The sequence below is a fragment of the Diaporthe batatas genome, assembly GCF_019321695.1.
Source record: "Diaporthe batatas strain CRI 302-4 chromosome Unknown Contig00014, whole genome shotgun sequence".
Lineage (NCBI taxonomy): Eukaryota > Fungi > Ascomycota > Sordariomycetes > Diaporthales > Diaporthaceae > Diaporthe > Diaporthe batatas.
The window spans coordinates 177,291-192,715 of NW_025408561.1; the positions used below are offsets into that span (position 1 = coordinate 177,291).

At 54.0% G+C, this 15,425-nt stretch overlaps 6 protein-coding genes across 6 annotated transcripts; 3 read left to right on the forward strand and 3 right to left on the reverse strand.

Moving 5' to 3' along the window:
- Positions 1-1,540: 1,540 nt before the first annotated feature.
- Positions 1,541-3,049, reverse strand: KVR01_011089 (uncharacterized protein; the record flags this gene model as incomplete). The annotated part of the gene is made up of 1 exon (XM_044782924.1): positions 1,541-3,049. The coding sequence occupies one exon, from the start codon at positions 3,047-3,049 to the stop codon at positions 1,541-1,543; it is 1,509 nt and encodes a 502-aa protein (XP_044640236.1).
- Positions 3,050-6,076: 3,027 nt separating this feature from the next.
- KVR01_010778 (uncharacterized protein) lies at positions 6,077-7,150 on the forward strand (the record flags this gene model as incomplete). Its single annotated transcript, XM_044784785.1, has 1 exon — positions 6,077-7,150. One exon carries the CDS (start codon positions 6,077-6,079, stop codon positions 7,148-7,150), a length of 1,074 nt encoding a protein of 357 aa, XP_044639925.1.
- Positions 7,151-7,923: 773 nt separating this feature from the next.
- Positions 7,924-8,975, forward strand: KVR01_010745 (uncharacterized protein). Its single transcript, XM_044785651.1, has 2 exons — positions 7,924-8,525; positions 8,600-8,975. The coding sequence occupies exons 1-2, from the start codon at positions 8,123-8,125 to the stop codon at positions 8,872-8,874; spliced, it is 678 nt and encodes a 225-aa protein (XP_044639892.1). The 5' UTR covers positions 7,924-8,122; the 3' UTR covers positions 8,875-8,975.
- A 121-nt stretch (positions 8,976-9,096) lies between these two features.
- On the reverse strand, positions 9,097-10,149 carry KVR01_010812 (uncharacterized protein; the record flags this gene model as incomplete). Its single annotated transcript, XM_044787089.1, has 1 exon — positions 9,097-10,149. One exon carries the CDS (start codon positions 10,147-10,149, stop codon positions 9,097-9,099), a length of 1,053 nt encoding a protein of 350 aa, XP_044639959.1.
- A 1,171-nt stretch (positions 10,150-11,320) lies between these two features.
- Positions 11,321-13,536, forward strand: KVR01_010736 (uncharacterized protein; the record flags this gene model as incomplete). Its single annotated transcript, XM_044791205.1, has 6 exons — positions 11,321-11,814; positions 11,886-12,021; positions 12,091-12,269; positions 12,429-12,931; positions 13,008-13,075; positions 13,148-13,536. Exons 1-6 carry the CDS (start codon positions 11,710-11,712, stop codon positions 13,534-13,536), a joined length of 1,380 nt encoding a protein of 459 aa, XP_044639883.1. The 5' UTR covers positions 11,321-11,709.
- Positions 12,334-15,207, reverse strand: KVR01_010948 (uncharacterized protein). Its single transcript, XM_044781830.1, has 3 exons — positions 15,028-15,207; positions 13,135-14,948; positions 12,334-13,032 (listed from the first exon to the last, which is right to left on the reverse strand). Exons 1-2 carry the CDS (start codon positions 15,072-15,074, stop codon positions 14,030-14,032), a joined length of 966 nt encoding a protein of 321 aa, XP_044640095.1. The 5' UTR covers positions 15,075-15,207; the 3' UTR covers positions 12,334-13,032; positions 13,135-14,029.
- Positions 15,208-15,425: the final 218 nt, after the last annotated feature.

Sequence of the window (15,425 nt, forward strand, 5' to 3'; positions counted from 1 at the left end):
TATATAGAGTTATTAGCTTCCCTTATAAAGCTCTCTCTTTCACTATATTCCTTATATATTATATAGAAATAAATAAATTCTTAATAATAAAGTAGTATATTTAAAGGAGAAAGATTTAATTTTTAAGTATTTAAATTTTTACTTTTTTTATATAGTATTTATTTAATATATAGTAAATAAACTCTATTTAGTTTTTTAAAAGTTTTAATCTTTTATAGAATTTATATAAAAGGTTTTTAAATAGGTTTATTATTATAGTATTATTATTCTATTAATTATATATTTAAAATAAGGATTATAATATATTTAACTTATTTAATAAAAGTAGATTTAAATAGTTATATAATAAGTATATTAATAGAAAAAATTAACTTATTAAGTCTTATATTATAAAATTCTTCTTTTTATAGGGGCTATTTTAAGATTATTTTAGTCTTATTATATAATTACTTTATTAACTTTTTAATATAGTATTATTAGGAGTGATACCTTCTAACCTTATTTATATAGTATAAGGTTTAGCTATATACCTATAAATGTACTATATTCTCTTTCTATTATTATTAGTACTATATTTTTTTAGACGCTAGGTCTTAAGTGTTTACTACTATATAAAAGTGCTATATATATTTTATATATATGGGGATTAAAAACGAAACCACACGTAACTCAGGTATAAGTTGGACTGCAGGACTTTAGTACCCGGTTACTCCAGCTCACCAATCTGCACATAAAACTTGTCAAGGACGCTCTGGGTTTGCTTCCATAGAACTGCTACTTGGAAGTCTTTTCTAACTCGGTAAATGTAAATATACATATTTTACCGCCATGTATGTCCTCGGACATATACGGAATAGAAGTGAAACCACCCATACATATTTTACACACAAGTTTCCACTTGAAACAGGCAAGTAGAGTTGATCCACTTGGAGGCGGCAAAAGCATAAACAAGAGGCAACACAGACGTTGCGACATAGGAGATCACCTACCTGCGATAAGTATATTTGGATGAAAAGACAGACAGCCCTAAATTATGGCCGCTGCCACCTAGAAACACTGTCAGCAAACAACACGGGCTGGGGGCACTCACCTCGTCAAGGTTTCGGGTTCAACGCCGCCGACCGTCTTCTAAACTGGATTGACGTTAGTTGTTAGTCAAACGAGTGAAGATTGCACGAGATGCGAAAAGAACGACGTGTCAACAATGCAACACAAAGCAAGAAGAGGAGACCGAGAGCCGAGACCAGAAGAAGCAGAAGCAGAAGCAGAAGCAGAAGCAGAAGCAGAAGCAGAAGCAGAAGCAGAAGCAGAAGCAGAAGCAGAAGCAGAAGCAGAAGCAGAAGCAGAAGCAGAAGCAGAAGCAGAAGCAGAAGCAGAAGCAGAAGAAGGAATGCGCAACTTGCGAGTTGGGAGGGGGGCAGACAACAGAATGGAAGACAACCAGAAACAAGCTCAATGCCGAAAGAGTGTGATACGCCGAGGGGAGATGGGGAAACAGTGTCAGTGTGACCCAAGTGTGTCGTACAAGAAAACCAAATGACTAAAACAGATAACGAGAGACAGCGACGCCGAGGGCAAAAGCGCCCACAGCGATACCAATCGTCTTCCAGGGCAGAGATGACGAGGTGGGTGAGGGAGTGACTGTAGTGGGTTCGAGGCGGATTTCCGTGGGAAAATCGGCAGGGAACGTGCCTGGCATGGCTGGAACATCAACAGGGAACGAAGGAACAGACTCTGGAAGGGCAGGGGCAAAATGAAAGACGGGGGTGGGAGCTTCAAAGCGAGTGACAGCCGGGCGAAGGCGGCGAGGGGGTGGCGAAGCATCCTGGGGAAGCTTGCGCTTGAGCGAGCGAGTGGCAGCAAGAGCAGAACGAGTGCTAAGAGCAGGCGACACACTGGGGGAGGAAGAGGGAGAAGAAAGAGCGACAGGGGGACCGGCCTCGATCAGCTCCTTGAGCTTCGCAAGAGCGTCGGTCAGGTTGGGGTTGTGGGGGGATTCAGCTTCAACGACAGGAGGGGGGTGTTCTGAACGAACAGAGGCCGCAAGGGGCGAGCGAGTGGAGGGCGACGCCACTGGCGACGAGGGCTGAGAAAGGAATGCCAACGAGTCCGGAGAACCCGAGGTGAAGCGAAGGGAGGGCGACATGGGCGACGACACGGGCGGCGACATGGGCGAAGAAAAGAGCGACGGGCAAGAGCCAATGGCGGTAGGTGCCTGGAACGGCGAAGGGGTGACTGGGGTTGGAATGTCTGTGATCCACTTGTGGAGGGCCACTGTCCTTGTGAGGTTGTCTGGGGTCTGCAAAGACTGCTGGGGGTCATCCCGATGGAGGGTGTTGATGTATGCCTGCTTGAGGAAGGACGAAAATCTCCAGAATCGCTTGCCAGCGAGCATTCCGAGAAGGGTACATGACTGTTGCGATGGGACCATTGGAAGGCGATGGCGGCCAGCGAGCGGAGAGTCTGAAGCGACTGTGACTGTGCTGAGAGAACGAGGGGACCAGGGGTCATTGACCGATGAGGCCACTGGGCTGACAACGGCGGATTCGCAGGACAAGGGAGAGGCAAGGTTGGAGACCCAACTGCCAGCGGCCTCGAGTTTCCCCGAGTCCAAGGCAAGGCTGGACTCCCAGCGCACAAGCTCGCCCTGAGGGCAGAGAGAAAGATCGTGGGTCAGTTGGTTGACAAAACGAGGGGGGCTGGGCCGGCAACTGCCCGAGAAGCCAGAGAGTGAATCAGACGAGCCCGGAGAGGCTGGTGAGGGAGTGGACACGGCCAAACGGCGGTAGACAGCAGCAAACTGAAGCCTGCGCGTCAAGGGGGTAAGGTGCAGTGTGGGACGGACAAACTCAAGCGAGCCGTCAAAGGCAGCAAAACGAGGGTGCGCGACTCCCTGGCGGCGCAGAGGCGCGCCAGGAGTGGCTGGTGTCGTGGGGCAAAGAGCAGAAAGAGCAGAAAGAGCAACAGAAAGAGAAGAAACAGAAGCATCAGAAACATCAGAAACAAAAGAGCGTGCTGCGTTGGGGGTAGAAATGGTGTCTGTGGCCATCCGAGGGCGCATATGTGGTGCTGCATGTGTAGATCCATCAGTCGTGTTAAATGAACAAGCAAGGAAACTGTTTTTTTGTGGTTTTGTGGTTTTTGAACTTTTTTTGGTGATTTTCTTAAGGGATGCTGGTGTATAGGGGGCCAGGACTGGAACCTGGGACTGCAAAGAGCCGACGCATGTGTGTCTGATGGGGGTTGATGGAGGCATTGTGCTGTGTGTGGTGTGCGATGTGCGATGTGCAATGTGTGTGTGATGGCGATGTGACCTGGTGTGGGTGAAGAGAAGAAAAGAGAAGAGAAGAGGAGGAAGTTTTTCCTGGGAGCCCCGGGGAGGAGAGGGCGTTTAAGTATTCTTCCCTGTGACCGTCCTGGCTGCCACCGTCTCGTGACGCGTCAGGTACACAGTTGTGCTCAGTGACGACACTGACGACACTGACGACAGTCGTGAAAATGTCGGTCACCCCAGGCCCAAACGGGCATGGGGGTGATGCCATACGCAGGCCAGAGCAAGTATCTATCTGCACCAAGGGTGGTCCGAGGGCCATATTTGGGCCTACCAGGCCTGCGCAGCCACGGGGCAGTGGGTCCATCTTTGAGTTACTCCCGATCCAGATGTTGATGGACACATGTGAGACGGACTAGTTCGAGGATAGGCTCAGGTGGTCGGTCCGATGCCATATTGTCCTGCTTGCGTGGAAGTCGGTATGGTATGGGCGGCAAGGGCGGGCATGAGGCCGTGGAAGAAGGGGATGAGGCCGAGGCCGAGGTCGAGGTCGTGGAGAAGGAGGGTCATAGAGGCAGCGGGCATTGTTGATACACCATGATATGTGTCGGCTGGGCGATATGCTCTCGAAGCTGGGGGATGGCGAGGGAGGCCGTTGGTTCTGAGACGACAAAGTGGCGGTGGCATGCTCAAGGCAAATCATCCATGGCTGATAGACTGTGAGTGGTACTTTGGGAGCATCACCGCAAGCAGCAGTCCCAAGTGGAAGGAGACAGCGTGTTGCGCCCATCTTAGACATCGTCTCCTGAAGTCTACGAAGTCGCACCTTCTCTTCGTCAGGCTCCTGGCTCAGGCTCCTGGCTCAGGCTCCTTCCCTGCCATCGTACTCGAGTAGTTTCCTAGGTGGTTCTGATCCAGAACTGGCTGGGGAGTCATGGCAAAGTGCTGTTGATTTTGGCACATGGGATTCCTACCTGCCTACCTAGGTTTTTAGATGGTCATCCTACGATACTTCTCCGAGGGATTGTGTTGTCTTCAAGGGGAGTCTGTCGATGTTGGGTTAGCCTGGGAAGTCTGGATCCCCTCTGCTCATCGCTACCAGCATTGAAACGGCCTCGCCTCGCTTGCACCACCATCGCAGGTCCGTCCCGCTCGATCCATACACTGCTCCCAAGGGCTCCAATAACGACGCACTCACTACATACGACCTATTCCCCGTCCCTCCAAGCCAAAGCCTCGATTCCGTATGGATAGGCTACCGTCGTCCTCCGCCCCGTCTGCCTGTCACGACTTTCATTCCTGATTCGCACCTGTAGACCATCGAGCCCACCCGCTCCGAATCATAAAGACGATATCCCCAGCTTCGTATGCCCGCAATCCCAAGCTCTTATGAGACCAGGGGCACTCAAGCAGCCGCCAAGAGGAGGGAAGCATACCAACATGGCCGAACCTCGACACTGTCACTTGCGCCTGTCGCTTGCTAACAACGACTTTCCTAGGCTCATCCGAGCCAAAGAGGCCCCAAATCTGCTGTACCAAATGACGAGACTCTACGCCTGGCCTCCCAGGTACTTGTTGCCTTGCCAGTGCTAATGAGAACAGCCATTGTCCCCGGAACTTCTACTGATCGATCAGACATGCGCCAACGTGATCGGATTCGCACAAGAAGACCAGCATTGGAAACCATCAAAACCCAAGTCTTCTGGAAGTCTGGAATCGATACATAGAATTCCGAGCCAGCCTGGACCAAGACTAACTCAATTATGAAATTGTCCTGACGTGAACCTCTCCTTCCGCGCTTCTGCTTCGATGCCGACGCTGATGAGCGCTTGACAGTGTTTAAGGTTGGGGACTTTGCCGGGAATAAAGAGGAACAAACAACCCAGACAGCCGCGAGGGCTATCCACAAGACGAAAAGCACAATCTGTTGTCCAGAAGCAGCGGGGATTCTTGGCCTGTACGCTGGCTGCCTGCGTTATTGCTTCGTTGAGCATTGGCATTAGTAGCACTTCCGCCACATGAGAGCTTCGAGCACGGCACTTGGTTGATGCTCAAAACGTCGCTCTCGGGCTGGGGAAGAATGATTCTGAGTTGCCAGCCACCAGCTCCAGAATCAAAATCTGGTATGGTTGGACCGGGCCTCGCGAGAGTCGATGCCAGCAACGGCGACTGCCCAGAGCCATTCCGCAAATTCAACTCCGGCGTATCCGCGATACTTTTCAAAGGCGGAGAGGCTTCACCAATCGCAATACTATAATCTGGTCGCTAAAACCTGTGGATATGGCTTGGCAGAGCCGAGCGGCTGGAGCGCGCGGTTGACCAGTGCAAGCCTAACAAGCACCTCTTGTTGTAAGCACCTACAATGGGCGCATCGAGCTGGAACGCTTTCATATAAGCTCGGGCGCCAGGTCCTCAAGTAACCCATCGAAACAAGTTATGTGTTTGCCCGTTGGATTGGAATCGATGAATGGAAGCTGTAAGGCCTCTGCTCAATCAGAACATCGGATGGCTGGTGTTTCTGCAACATCCCGAAGTTTGTTTCTCGTCTGAGCCACAACACCATGAGATGGTCGAACCTATCGCCAAGATCGATAATAGGCACCGAATTTGACTTTACGATACGTTGCAGTGCCTCTTGAGCCGTCCGGTTAGTGATGATCTGCTATCCCGATTTGTGGGGCCGTTTACAAGACTATTAAATGTCTCTGGCCTCGACCTTCCATACGAAATTTTGGGCCGCCCTATTTCAGCAGTCTCACCAACACTGGCACTCCTCCCCCCCAAACATAACTCGCTGCTATAGCAATGACTCGATGCCACTTTCTCCAGAAGGCTCTTGCCACCATCGCCGCCTTCGCCGGGCTTGCTCTTTCTCAGGCATCCATCACTTCTTGTCCCTCGCAGGTTAGAACAGTCAGCGGCCCCAGCGGGGCTTCATATGCCATCTGTGCAAGCACAGACTACCGTGGTCCCTCGGACCAAGTTCTCCAGGATGTTGGGACCCTGCAAGCATGCGTACAGATGTGTGATGCCCAGGGCGGGCAGTGCGTGCGCGCCGTGTACGACAACGAAAACGCCATTTGCCACTTCAAGTCCAATCAGCCCGGCGCCCTCACCTGGGTCCAGGACAGTCAGTTTAGCACAATCGTGAAGAGCGCCTCCCGGGCAGGTGCTGGACAGGGCGCCCCTCCTCCTGCCAACCCAGCAACTGGCACGGCGGGTGCAGCACTCTCCCAGTGCCCCTCTGGGGACAAAGCGCTCAACACAATCACCGGCGCCCAATTTCTGATCTGTGAGAATACGGACTTCCGGGGCGACAGCGCCTCCGTCACGGGTGCCGCAAGCACAGAATCATGTGCAGAGCTGTGTGCCCAGACGGCAACATGCACAAACGCCGTGTTTGACAAGGTCAACTCGGAGTGCCATGTCAAGGGCGACCCGACGACTACCAGCCTGACCTGGGTGCAAGATCAGCAATTCGACGTGATTCGGTTGAACATGGGAGGTTTGGGCGGCGGCGGAGGAAGTGGTTTCGCCCCTCCCCCAGCGACGCCGCCTGCTTTTGTGCCTGCACCCGCGCCAGCACCTCCAAAGCAGGACCCTGGTCCAGATGTCGACCCAGCCCTGATTGGCTTCCTACTTGGAGGTCTTGGGGCGCCACGGCCACCACCAGCGGCGCCACCTCAAGGGCCTCCCCCGGGCTTTGTAGGACCTCCACCGGCTGGACCTCCGCCGCCTGGCTTTCCGCCGCCTGGACCTCCGCCGGCTGGACCTCCGCCGGCTGGCTTCTTTGGCATACCGTTTGCCAAGCGGGAGCTTTCTTCTGATGAACACAACAAGAAATCGCGGGGGAAGATGGCTCGCAACTTTGTGGCGTAGCACACGAGGTGCAGGAGCTCAACGTTACTTGTGTAATATCGTTAGTGAATACCTACTTAATACATACAACTGCTCAGCGGCGCCGCAGATGACCAGCATTGACATGATATGAGACTCATATTACCACTAGTATAGGGGACACATTGACATTTCAAACGTGGATGCTTGTATTGCTGTCGACAGCCCTTGGCCTCAACCAGCCGCTTGTTGCCCAGGTAACTAGCGCCATATATGAGGTAGATAGTATCATAGAAATCTTGTCAGACCTCAATCACTATTCTACAGGGTAGACTATAGTATAGCCTCTAGAGCTGATAAGATAATCCCTACTAGTATTATCTAAGCATAAGGTAGCAAACAATGCTCTTGGCATGTACTACTAATAAACGTTTCGGACCACTGAACACGTTCGTAGCGACGGCAAGCGATCTGTATCCGAGGCAAACAAGACTCTCCCGTCTAAATTGAGTGGCCCTCCCTGCCCTCCTGTTTCAGCAGCTGGCATTGGGGTGCACCCCTGGGTTTTTATGGGGACTGGTACCGCCTACTGGCGGCCCCGCTTGCCCTAAGCGTCCGGTTGAATCAGTGACCTCCGCCGAACGGCACCTGCAATCTATTCGACGCCCTGAAGCTGGGACACGCCTGGTAGCGTCGCGCTCTACCATCTGACTGCCACCTGTGGTAAATGAAAGTGTATGGGGCTAGTTTCTCCGCGCGTCACCCTTGAGATGCGGCTCAGTGTTGCTACACCAATACCAATACCAATACCAATACCATGGCGGAGTGGCCCCTGGGGGTGGATCGGATCCACGCGCAGCACTTCGGACCAAATTACGGATCGAGGTACCGTATTGATCCAGAATATAATAAGATGCATGCTTCCAACCGTCCCGTCCACGGGCCCTTTCAGCTTGACCGACACCCATAGAAACCCACACAACACCACATACACTCACTCCTCCACCAGCCAGTATGCTCGTCAAATCCCTCCTCGCCCTCGTGGCCGCCACAGGCTCCTTGGCTGCCCCGGCCGTAGACGGTGCCTCGTCGTTCCAGCAGCTCGTGGACCGCTCGACCCCCACCGGCACCGGCACCAACAACGGTTTCTTCTACTCCTTTTACAACTCGGGCGCCAGCAGCTCCGTAACGTACAACAACAAGGCTGCGGGCGAGTTCAGCGTGGACTGGACCAACTGCGACAACTTCGTCGCTGGCAAGGGATGGGCGACCGGCAGTGACCGTTCCATCAAGTACAGCGGCACGTGGGACGCGGCCAAGGTCAACAGCTACGTCTCCGTCTACGGCTGGACGACGAGCCCTCTCGTCGAGTACTACATCGTCGAGAGCTTCGGCGACTACAACCCCAGTTCGGGAGGTGAGTCGGGACAAACACAACGAGCACGGGCACGGGCACGGGCACATGCAGGGTGGCTGACGGACACAAAACAGCCTCCAAGATCTCCTCGGTCACCACCGACGGCGACACGTACGACATCTACAAGACGCAGCGCGTCAACCAGCCCAGCATCCAGGGCACCGCCACGTTTGACCAGTACTGGTCGGTCCGCCGCAACCACCGCGTCGGCGGCACCGTCACCGTCAAGAACCACTTTGATGCTTGGGCAAAGGCGGGCCTGAACCTCGGCTCGCATAACTACCAGATCCTCGCTGTCGAGGGCTACAAGAGCAGTGGATCCGCTGACATCACCGTCTCCGCTGCCTAGGTCATTCGTCAATCTGGGCGAACGACCGGGTCTGGACTGCCCAGGTGACTGCCCTGCTTTCTGAGAAGCCATGTGCTCACTCTTCATGTACCTACTTGGCCCGATACGGCTCATAGACATAAATACATCATATCACATTTATCTATTCAACCAGCTTATGCCTGAGAAATGGGCGTTGGGCCCTGAAGTCTTGTTAATGTACCTAGGTTTGAGGTCATGACCCTAGCTGTAGAAGAAATGCCTGCCACAGATACAATAAACACTTGAGCATCCTCCTTTAACCTTCTCGACAAACATCCTGCAGCGAGGACAACGTTTCCAACCCTTTCGCTTTGCCATGACGATCAGCTTGCGGTCATTTCTGACCACAGTCATCCTTTCCTTACCTGCATCGCACTTCCCATCCTTACTCTGGTGTGTGTGCCAGCCTTTGCGACAACGACAACATGTGACTCGCTGGCATTGTGGACAAGTGGCCCTAGTCCCAGTTCTGTCCCCGAGGGGGATGAAGCTACCGCATAGCCTACGGTAGCAATAAAGCTTATCTCTTGGCCGCGTCTCAAACTCTTCTAGCTTCTTCAAGTATATGTTCCAGTCATTCTTGTTAATAAACACTTCAGATTCCTTTCTCACCGACTCAGAGACCCTGAGTGGGTTGAAGTCTCGACTCTCGGCAAACGTAGGGGCTTCCTGCTCCTCCGGCAGCACAATCTCCATCTTTGAGCCCTTTTCATAGCCCGGCTCGAATTCTGGCTTTGGATGTGGTTTCTTCTCAATGATGGCCCGAAAGTATCTCAGCGGGATCTGTTCCTCATGGCAGCATTGGAACCTGTGAAACGTATTATTGGCAATGGCAAATTTGAAGGTTCTTGCCAGGCATCTCTGACACCACCAGTGCCCGCATGGGAGCTCTTGAAGGCGCAGATCTGGATGGGAATATGTGTCCAGTCCGCATGGAAAGCAGATGTCTGTGCGACCCATCTCTGCAACAGGCACTCGGTCCAACCTCCTGTGGCTGATGTTTCCGATTATCGACGACCGGCTAGGGACCTTGGCCTGGTACTCGACCTCTGGCTTGATGATCGAAACAGGTTCCACGTTCCTGGTGATGTGCTTCTTTCTAAACTTATTGAATACGTCGTCTTCGCTGTCACCGTCATGGCTGCTTTGCTCTTCGCCGGTTTGCTCATCATCATAATGTCTACATTGAGCCGCAAGTGCTTCAGCACTATAATAGGCACCAAATACAGGCTGCTCTTCTAGGATCTGGGTCATAATAACAAAGTCGAAAGTAATCTTGGTAGTTGAATTGAGTACTGAATGGTTGCAGATGTATAGCTTGAAAGCCTTGCGGTGTTCTATGTGATTGTCATGTCTACTCATATAGCTATGTAATTCCGTGGTCCAGGGTATGAATCTTATATTACAAGGCTGATTCATTAGAGCATCTTCATTGTCGTGTCCAGAAAAGAGAATGCTTTGTTCATCTAAAACTATTATTAAGACTATAAGGCATTCTTTTTCATAATAAAGTAAGCTGATCCTTTATGTAAATCGTACACGGTTTAGTCTTTGTTCTAGTTCGGAATAGAAGCTTTTTATAATAAAGGAGTCTCGTGTGGGGATATGTTAGGTAAACCCCTGTCTCGGCTCCTGTGGAACTTCTAAGATTGAACCAAGTCCACCATCTCTCCATCGGACTCTATCAGAAAGCATATCCTCCTTCTCTCACCTTTAGCCTGTCACGAGAGGAGAAACAGAGACACAGGAAACTTTTCATATAACTTTTGTTTACTTGTAAGAATCTATCTGCGGTGGTTTGTCCTCCTCTGTTCGAGGCATTGCGTGGAGCGTTTTAGGGGGCAGAGTGTGGGCGATTTAGCTCGAAGCGATTCGGAACCTAACGGCCTGGCCAGCGGCTACAACCAGGGAAAGACATTAGTGATTCGAGGAGGCTGGCGGTTCAAAGTTGGCTGGCAGGCTGTACCTGAACCAGACCATACTACCTACCTTAAGTAGGCTTACCCGTAGCTGCAGCTGCAGGGGACGGAGATCAATAGGGGCACGCTAATAAGAGGATGCACTGGGGCAAGGATACTCGCCTCATCACCACGCCGTCCCCACGCCGTCCGCACGCCGTCCCCACGCCCTCATAAAAAGCCACCCGCTTCAGATGGGATGGACGGCGTTCACCGGCAGCCTGGGCGCGCTTGGGGACACCCACCTCGGGGCTCGTAGACGTTTTACACGAACGTTGATACGTGGGATTAAAAGACGTTGAAGCTCGCCGGAACGCCACGGCCCACGCCCCGCGCGTCTCGTCTTGCCATGTTCTTGTTCGTGCGCCCCAGGCCCAAACCAGGCCCAAACCAGGCCCAAATTGCAACAAGCAGAGGTTGAGAGGATAGATGCTCCTGCACAACCCCCCAGAGAGCGTGCCTGCCTGTGGCTCTGTGCGCCTCGGTCGCGTGTGGCCGCGAGTCTTGGCGCGATGGCCATGCATGCATCCATCCATTGGCTTGCTGCGCACGGCTTGCACGGCCTGCACGGCTTGCTGCCCGTACCAGTGTTGGCATTCTCCTCGACCAGGTAGTTGCGAACCCGCACCAGCGCCGGGGATCGTGCCGGACCAAGCCCCTGGGAAAGGCGATGCTACCTTGGACTTGCACACAGACGCCCAGCCCTTTGAGTCCTGGCCCCCCCGACTTCCCATATCCTTGGGGAACCTCGCGCATGAGGCCATGAGGCGTTCTCTGCTTCTTGACATACTTCTCTCATCTCCCTCATCGGTGGCCTACTCCCACGGCTACTTGCAAGCTCGAGGTTTGAGTAGAAATGAAGACTGCAAGCTTCATCCTCGCCCTCCTTCACATCCTCACCGCGGCCGTGGCAGCCGAGCCATCCCTCGCCGAAGCCGTTGCAGAGTTACCAAGCTGTGCTGTGAGTCTGTCTCTTGCTGTGGTGCTGTGGTGCTGTGTGCCCGTTCTCGCTGACTCGCCTTGTGTGTCAAGCTCAACTGCCTGGTCACAGCCATATCCGCCTCGTCTTGTACCCTGGCCGACTTGCATTGCACATGCTCCAACGCGAGGCTCAACGCCGAGGCCGAAGCATGCGGTCTTGCCAATTGCTCCACCAGGGAGGGCCTGAGTGAGCCAGACACAGCTGTCTTCTCTGCATTTCATGCGTGCTCAAACGCTGACGCCTGGCAACAAACAGGAGCAAAGAACATAACAGAGGCACTATGCGACAACAAAGCCCCGAGGGACGAGAGCCTCGTCCCGGTCTTTTCAGGGTTTCTTGCTCTTGCCGGAGTTGCAGTCTTCCTTAGGCTTGTAGCCCGATACGTAACTCTGTGTTACTTCTGGTGGGACGACCTCTGTATATTCCTCGCCTTTGTAAGCGCCAGCCCCGAGACACCCCCCCCCCCCCGCCCCCCGTCCCCCGGGGGAAACCCCACGTGCCGTAGTTGCGGCCAAGGAAAAAAGAAGAGCAAAAAATGCAGAAGCAAATCAAAAGCAAACGCAAGATATAGTTACTGATCCGCACACAAACAGGCGGGCTGCGCCGCCTTCGCCGCGACAAACATCAGTGCCGCGGCCCTCGGGATGGGCACCGACGTCTGGGACGTCCCCTATGACTATATCACGTGGCTTCTGCTAATATTCTGGGTCAACATGGGCTTGTACGCCGTGACGAGGGGCCTGATCCGCGCCTCCATCATCTTTTTCTACCTCCGTATCTTCCCGCGAACCTCCAACTATACGACCTACTGTTTCGTCTATTGGACGGGGGTCCTCAACGCCGTTCACATCACGTCTTTCACTCTTGCCGTTATTCTGCAGTGCCAGCCTACACGTTTCTTCTGGTACCAGTGGGACAAGCAGGAATCTGTACGGGGTCATTGCGGGAATGCCAACGCCCTTGCGTGGGCGGCTGCCGGGGCTGGAATAGCCCTGGACTTGTGGCTCATTGCACTTCCTTGGCCTGGGATCTGGAAGTTGAATCTCAGCTGGAGGAGAAAGATGTTCGCGGGCATCATGTTGACTGTCGGCCTGGCGTGAGTGTTCCAGTTCGAGCCTGTCGCGGCACCTGGCCTGTTTAGTTGCCTCCGAGCTGATGGTTGTTGGCCGCAGATTCTTCGTCGTCAGTCTTGTGAGACTGAAAACCATCAATAACTTCACAACAACTATCAACCCCAGCAGTAAGAACATGCAGAACCTCCTAGGGCCTCCGCAGGGGGGGGGGGAGAAACAAACTGACCAGCTGCACACAGGAGACTTCGTCGAGGTAGGGATCTGGTCTGGGATTGAGATCGACATCGGCGTGGTTTGTCCCTGCCTTCCATCGATCCGCATTTTGATCGCGCGCTATGCGCCACGTTGCTTGGGCATTGGGAGCAGTGCAGGTGAGGAGTCAGACCAACCGAGCCGGCCGTCGGCACAGAGCAGGAGTAGGCAGAAGAGGAGGCTCCGCAAGCGTAGCTATGTCAACTTCGACGTGGATGAAGATGGTGGTGGTGGTGGCAGCAGCCGCAAGTCGATGCTTCTTACAGCCTCCACCCCCGCCGACAGCACATTCTTGGACGGCAGTAGAAGCCCCTTGGACCAGGGGGAAATCCGGCTTTCCACATTTCGAAGGAATAGCGTGGAGTCCAAGGTCTGACGACGGCTGATCAGTGAGCGTCTGCAGGGCTCCGCCGCCGCTCTGCTAGTGTGGTAACGAAATACCTTGCCAATCCTGAGTGAGCCCTTCTCCCCAAGTTTACCGACACCGAGCATGGCGTGTTGGGGTGACCGTGACCGCCTTGGCTGTTCTGGCCGTGGAGCAGCATTGACCGTCTCATCACATCACAAGCCTGCGAGACCATTCATTGCGAGCCCGTCAACCCCCGGCCCCTTGCCTCATTCTCGATGCAAACGCTTGCCGCTGGGGTCATGGCCTGTCGAATGCACATGCAAACCGAGGTTCAAATTTCTTTTCTTTTCTTGCTTTTGCTGCAATCCTATACGGAGGCATCTACCAACACGTTGCGCGACCCCAGCCCCGCCGTCCAAAAGACTACTAGACCACAACCACCTTGTTGGAGGCAGTCTTCTCCTTCTCATCATCCCAGATGTTGATGTCCCACTTCGGGTTGTCTGTGGAGGCATCGGGGTCAGCATTCTCGGCCGGGCAGGGCTGGCAGGGGAAGCAGAGGCCACTCACAGGAAGCGGGGACGTTGAAGCGCTGGTACTCGTTGCTGCCGATGTCGTTGATCTGCTTGACGTCGTCGTCATCAAGCTTGATCTCCTGGAAGTTGGCGGCGATGCGGCTGGGGGTGACGGACTTGGGGATGACGCTGTGGCCGCCGACCTGGGACCAGGCCAGGATGACCTGGGCGCCGGTGGCGCTGTGCTTGTTGGCGATGGCCTCGACGGTGGGGTGGGTGATGAGAAGGGGCAGGCCGAAGCTGTTGTTGCCAAAGGCGGAGTAGGCGGTGATGTGGATGCCCTTCTCCTTGGCGTAGGGGACCAGGGAGTCGTTCTGGTTGAGGCGGGGGTGGCGCTCGACCTGGTTGACGGACGGGCGGACGCCGGAGGCTTCCTCGACGGCCTTGAGGTGGTCGACGGTGAAGTTGGAGACGCCGATGTTCCTGGCCTTGGTCTTGGGGAGGGCCACAAGGGCCTTCCAGGTGTCGACCAGGGAGACGCCGTTGTCGAGGGCAACCTCGCCCTGCTTCTCCTTGTGCTTGGGGAAGAGCACCTCGCCGATGGCGCCCTCGAGGGGGAAGGCGACGGGCCAGTGGATGAGGTAGAGGTCGAGGTAGTCGAGGCGCAGCTCGGCGAGGGTGTCGTCGAGGGCCTTCTCGACGTGCTCGGGGCGGTGGGCGTTGTTCCACAGCTTGGAGGTGATGAAGAGGTCCTCACGCTTGATGCCAAAGTCCTTGATGCCCTTGTGCAGCCCCTCGGCGACCTCCTTCTGGTTCTCGTAGATCTTGGCCAGGTCCAGGTGGCGGTAACCGGCCTTCAGGGCCTCATAGATGCCGACCGACACCTCACCGGGCTTTGACTGCCACGTGCCATAGCCGAGAGTGCTTTTGGGCGCCAAGACGGCCGTGGTGTCAGCAAGAGGAGGAGGGGAGGAAGGGGGGAGGGGTCGGGGCCACGGCTCACGGGATCTCGTCGCCGGAAAGAAGCTTGGCCTTGGTACCGAAAGACATTGTTGCAGGACTTGGGAGCTGGCGAGGACCGGGTCGGTGTAGAAGAGGACGAGAATCAGGAGACCAGGAGGAACGACCCCTCTTGTCTGATCTGGGGGTGGTTTTCAAGAAGGGAAACAGCTTTATAACTCAATGAGGGGCTCGCATGACGGCATAGCCATGGCCCATAATTCTGCTCACAAGCCTGGTGGCATTAGCGCCTGGGTGGCCCTCGATCGGGCCAGTCCAGCCCGAGCCCCACATTTCTTCCGTCAACATGTCAAAGTGTTCCTACACAGTACTCCGACTCGTCAGGCCCGGCTGCTTCCGATTGACTCCGTAAAGTTGGCGTCGGCACTATTATGTGCCTTC

What these genes read in the sequence shown, in the direction of transcription:
- KVR01_010745 (XM_044785651.1), top strand. Translation starts at nt 8,123, where the DNA reads ATGCTCGTCAAATCCCTCCTCGCCCTCGTGGCCGCCACAGGCTCCTTG. An exon ending in CTACAACCCCAGTTCGGGAG is followed by an intron (nt 8,526 to 8,599) that starts GTGAGTCGGGAC and finishes GACACAAAACAG; the next exon opens with CCTCCAAGATCTCCTCGGTC.
- KVR01_010948 (XM_044781830.1), bottom strand. Translation starts at nt 15,074, where the DNA reads ATGTCTTTCGGTACCAAGGCCAAGCTTCTTTCCGGCGACGAGATCCC. An exon ending in CTTTCCGGCGACGAGATCCC is followed by an intron (nt 14,949 to 15,027) that starts GTGAGCCGTGGC and finishes GGCGCCCAAAAG; the next exon opens with CACTCTCGGCTATGGCACGT.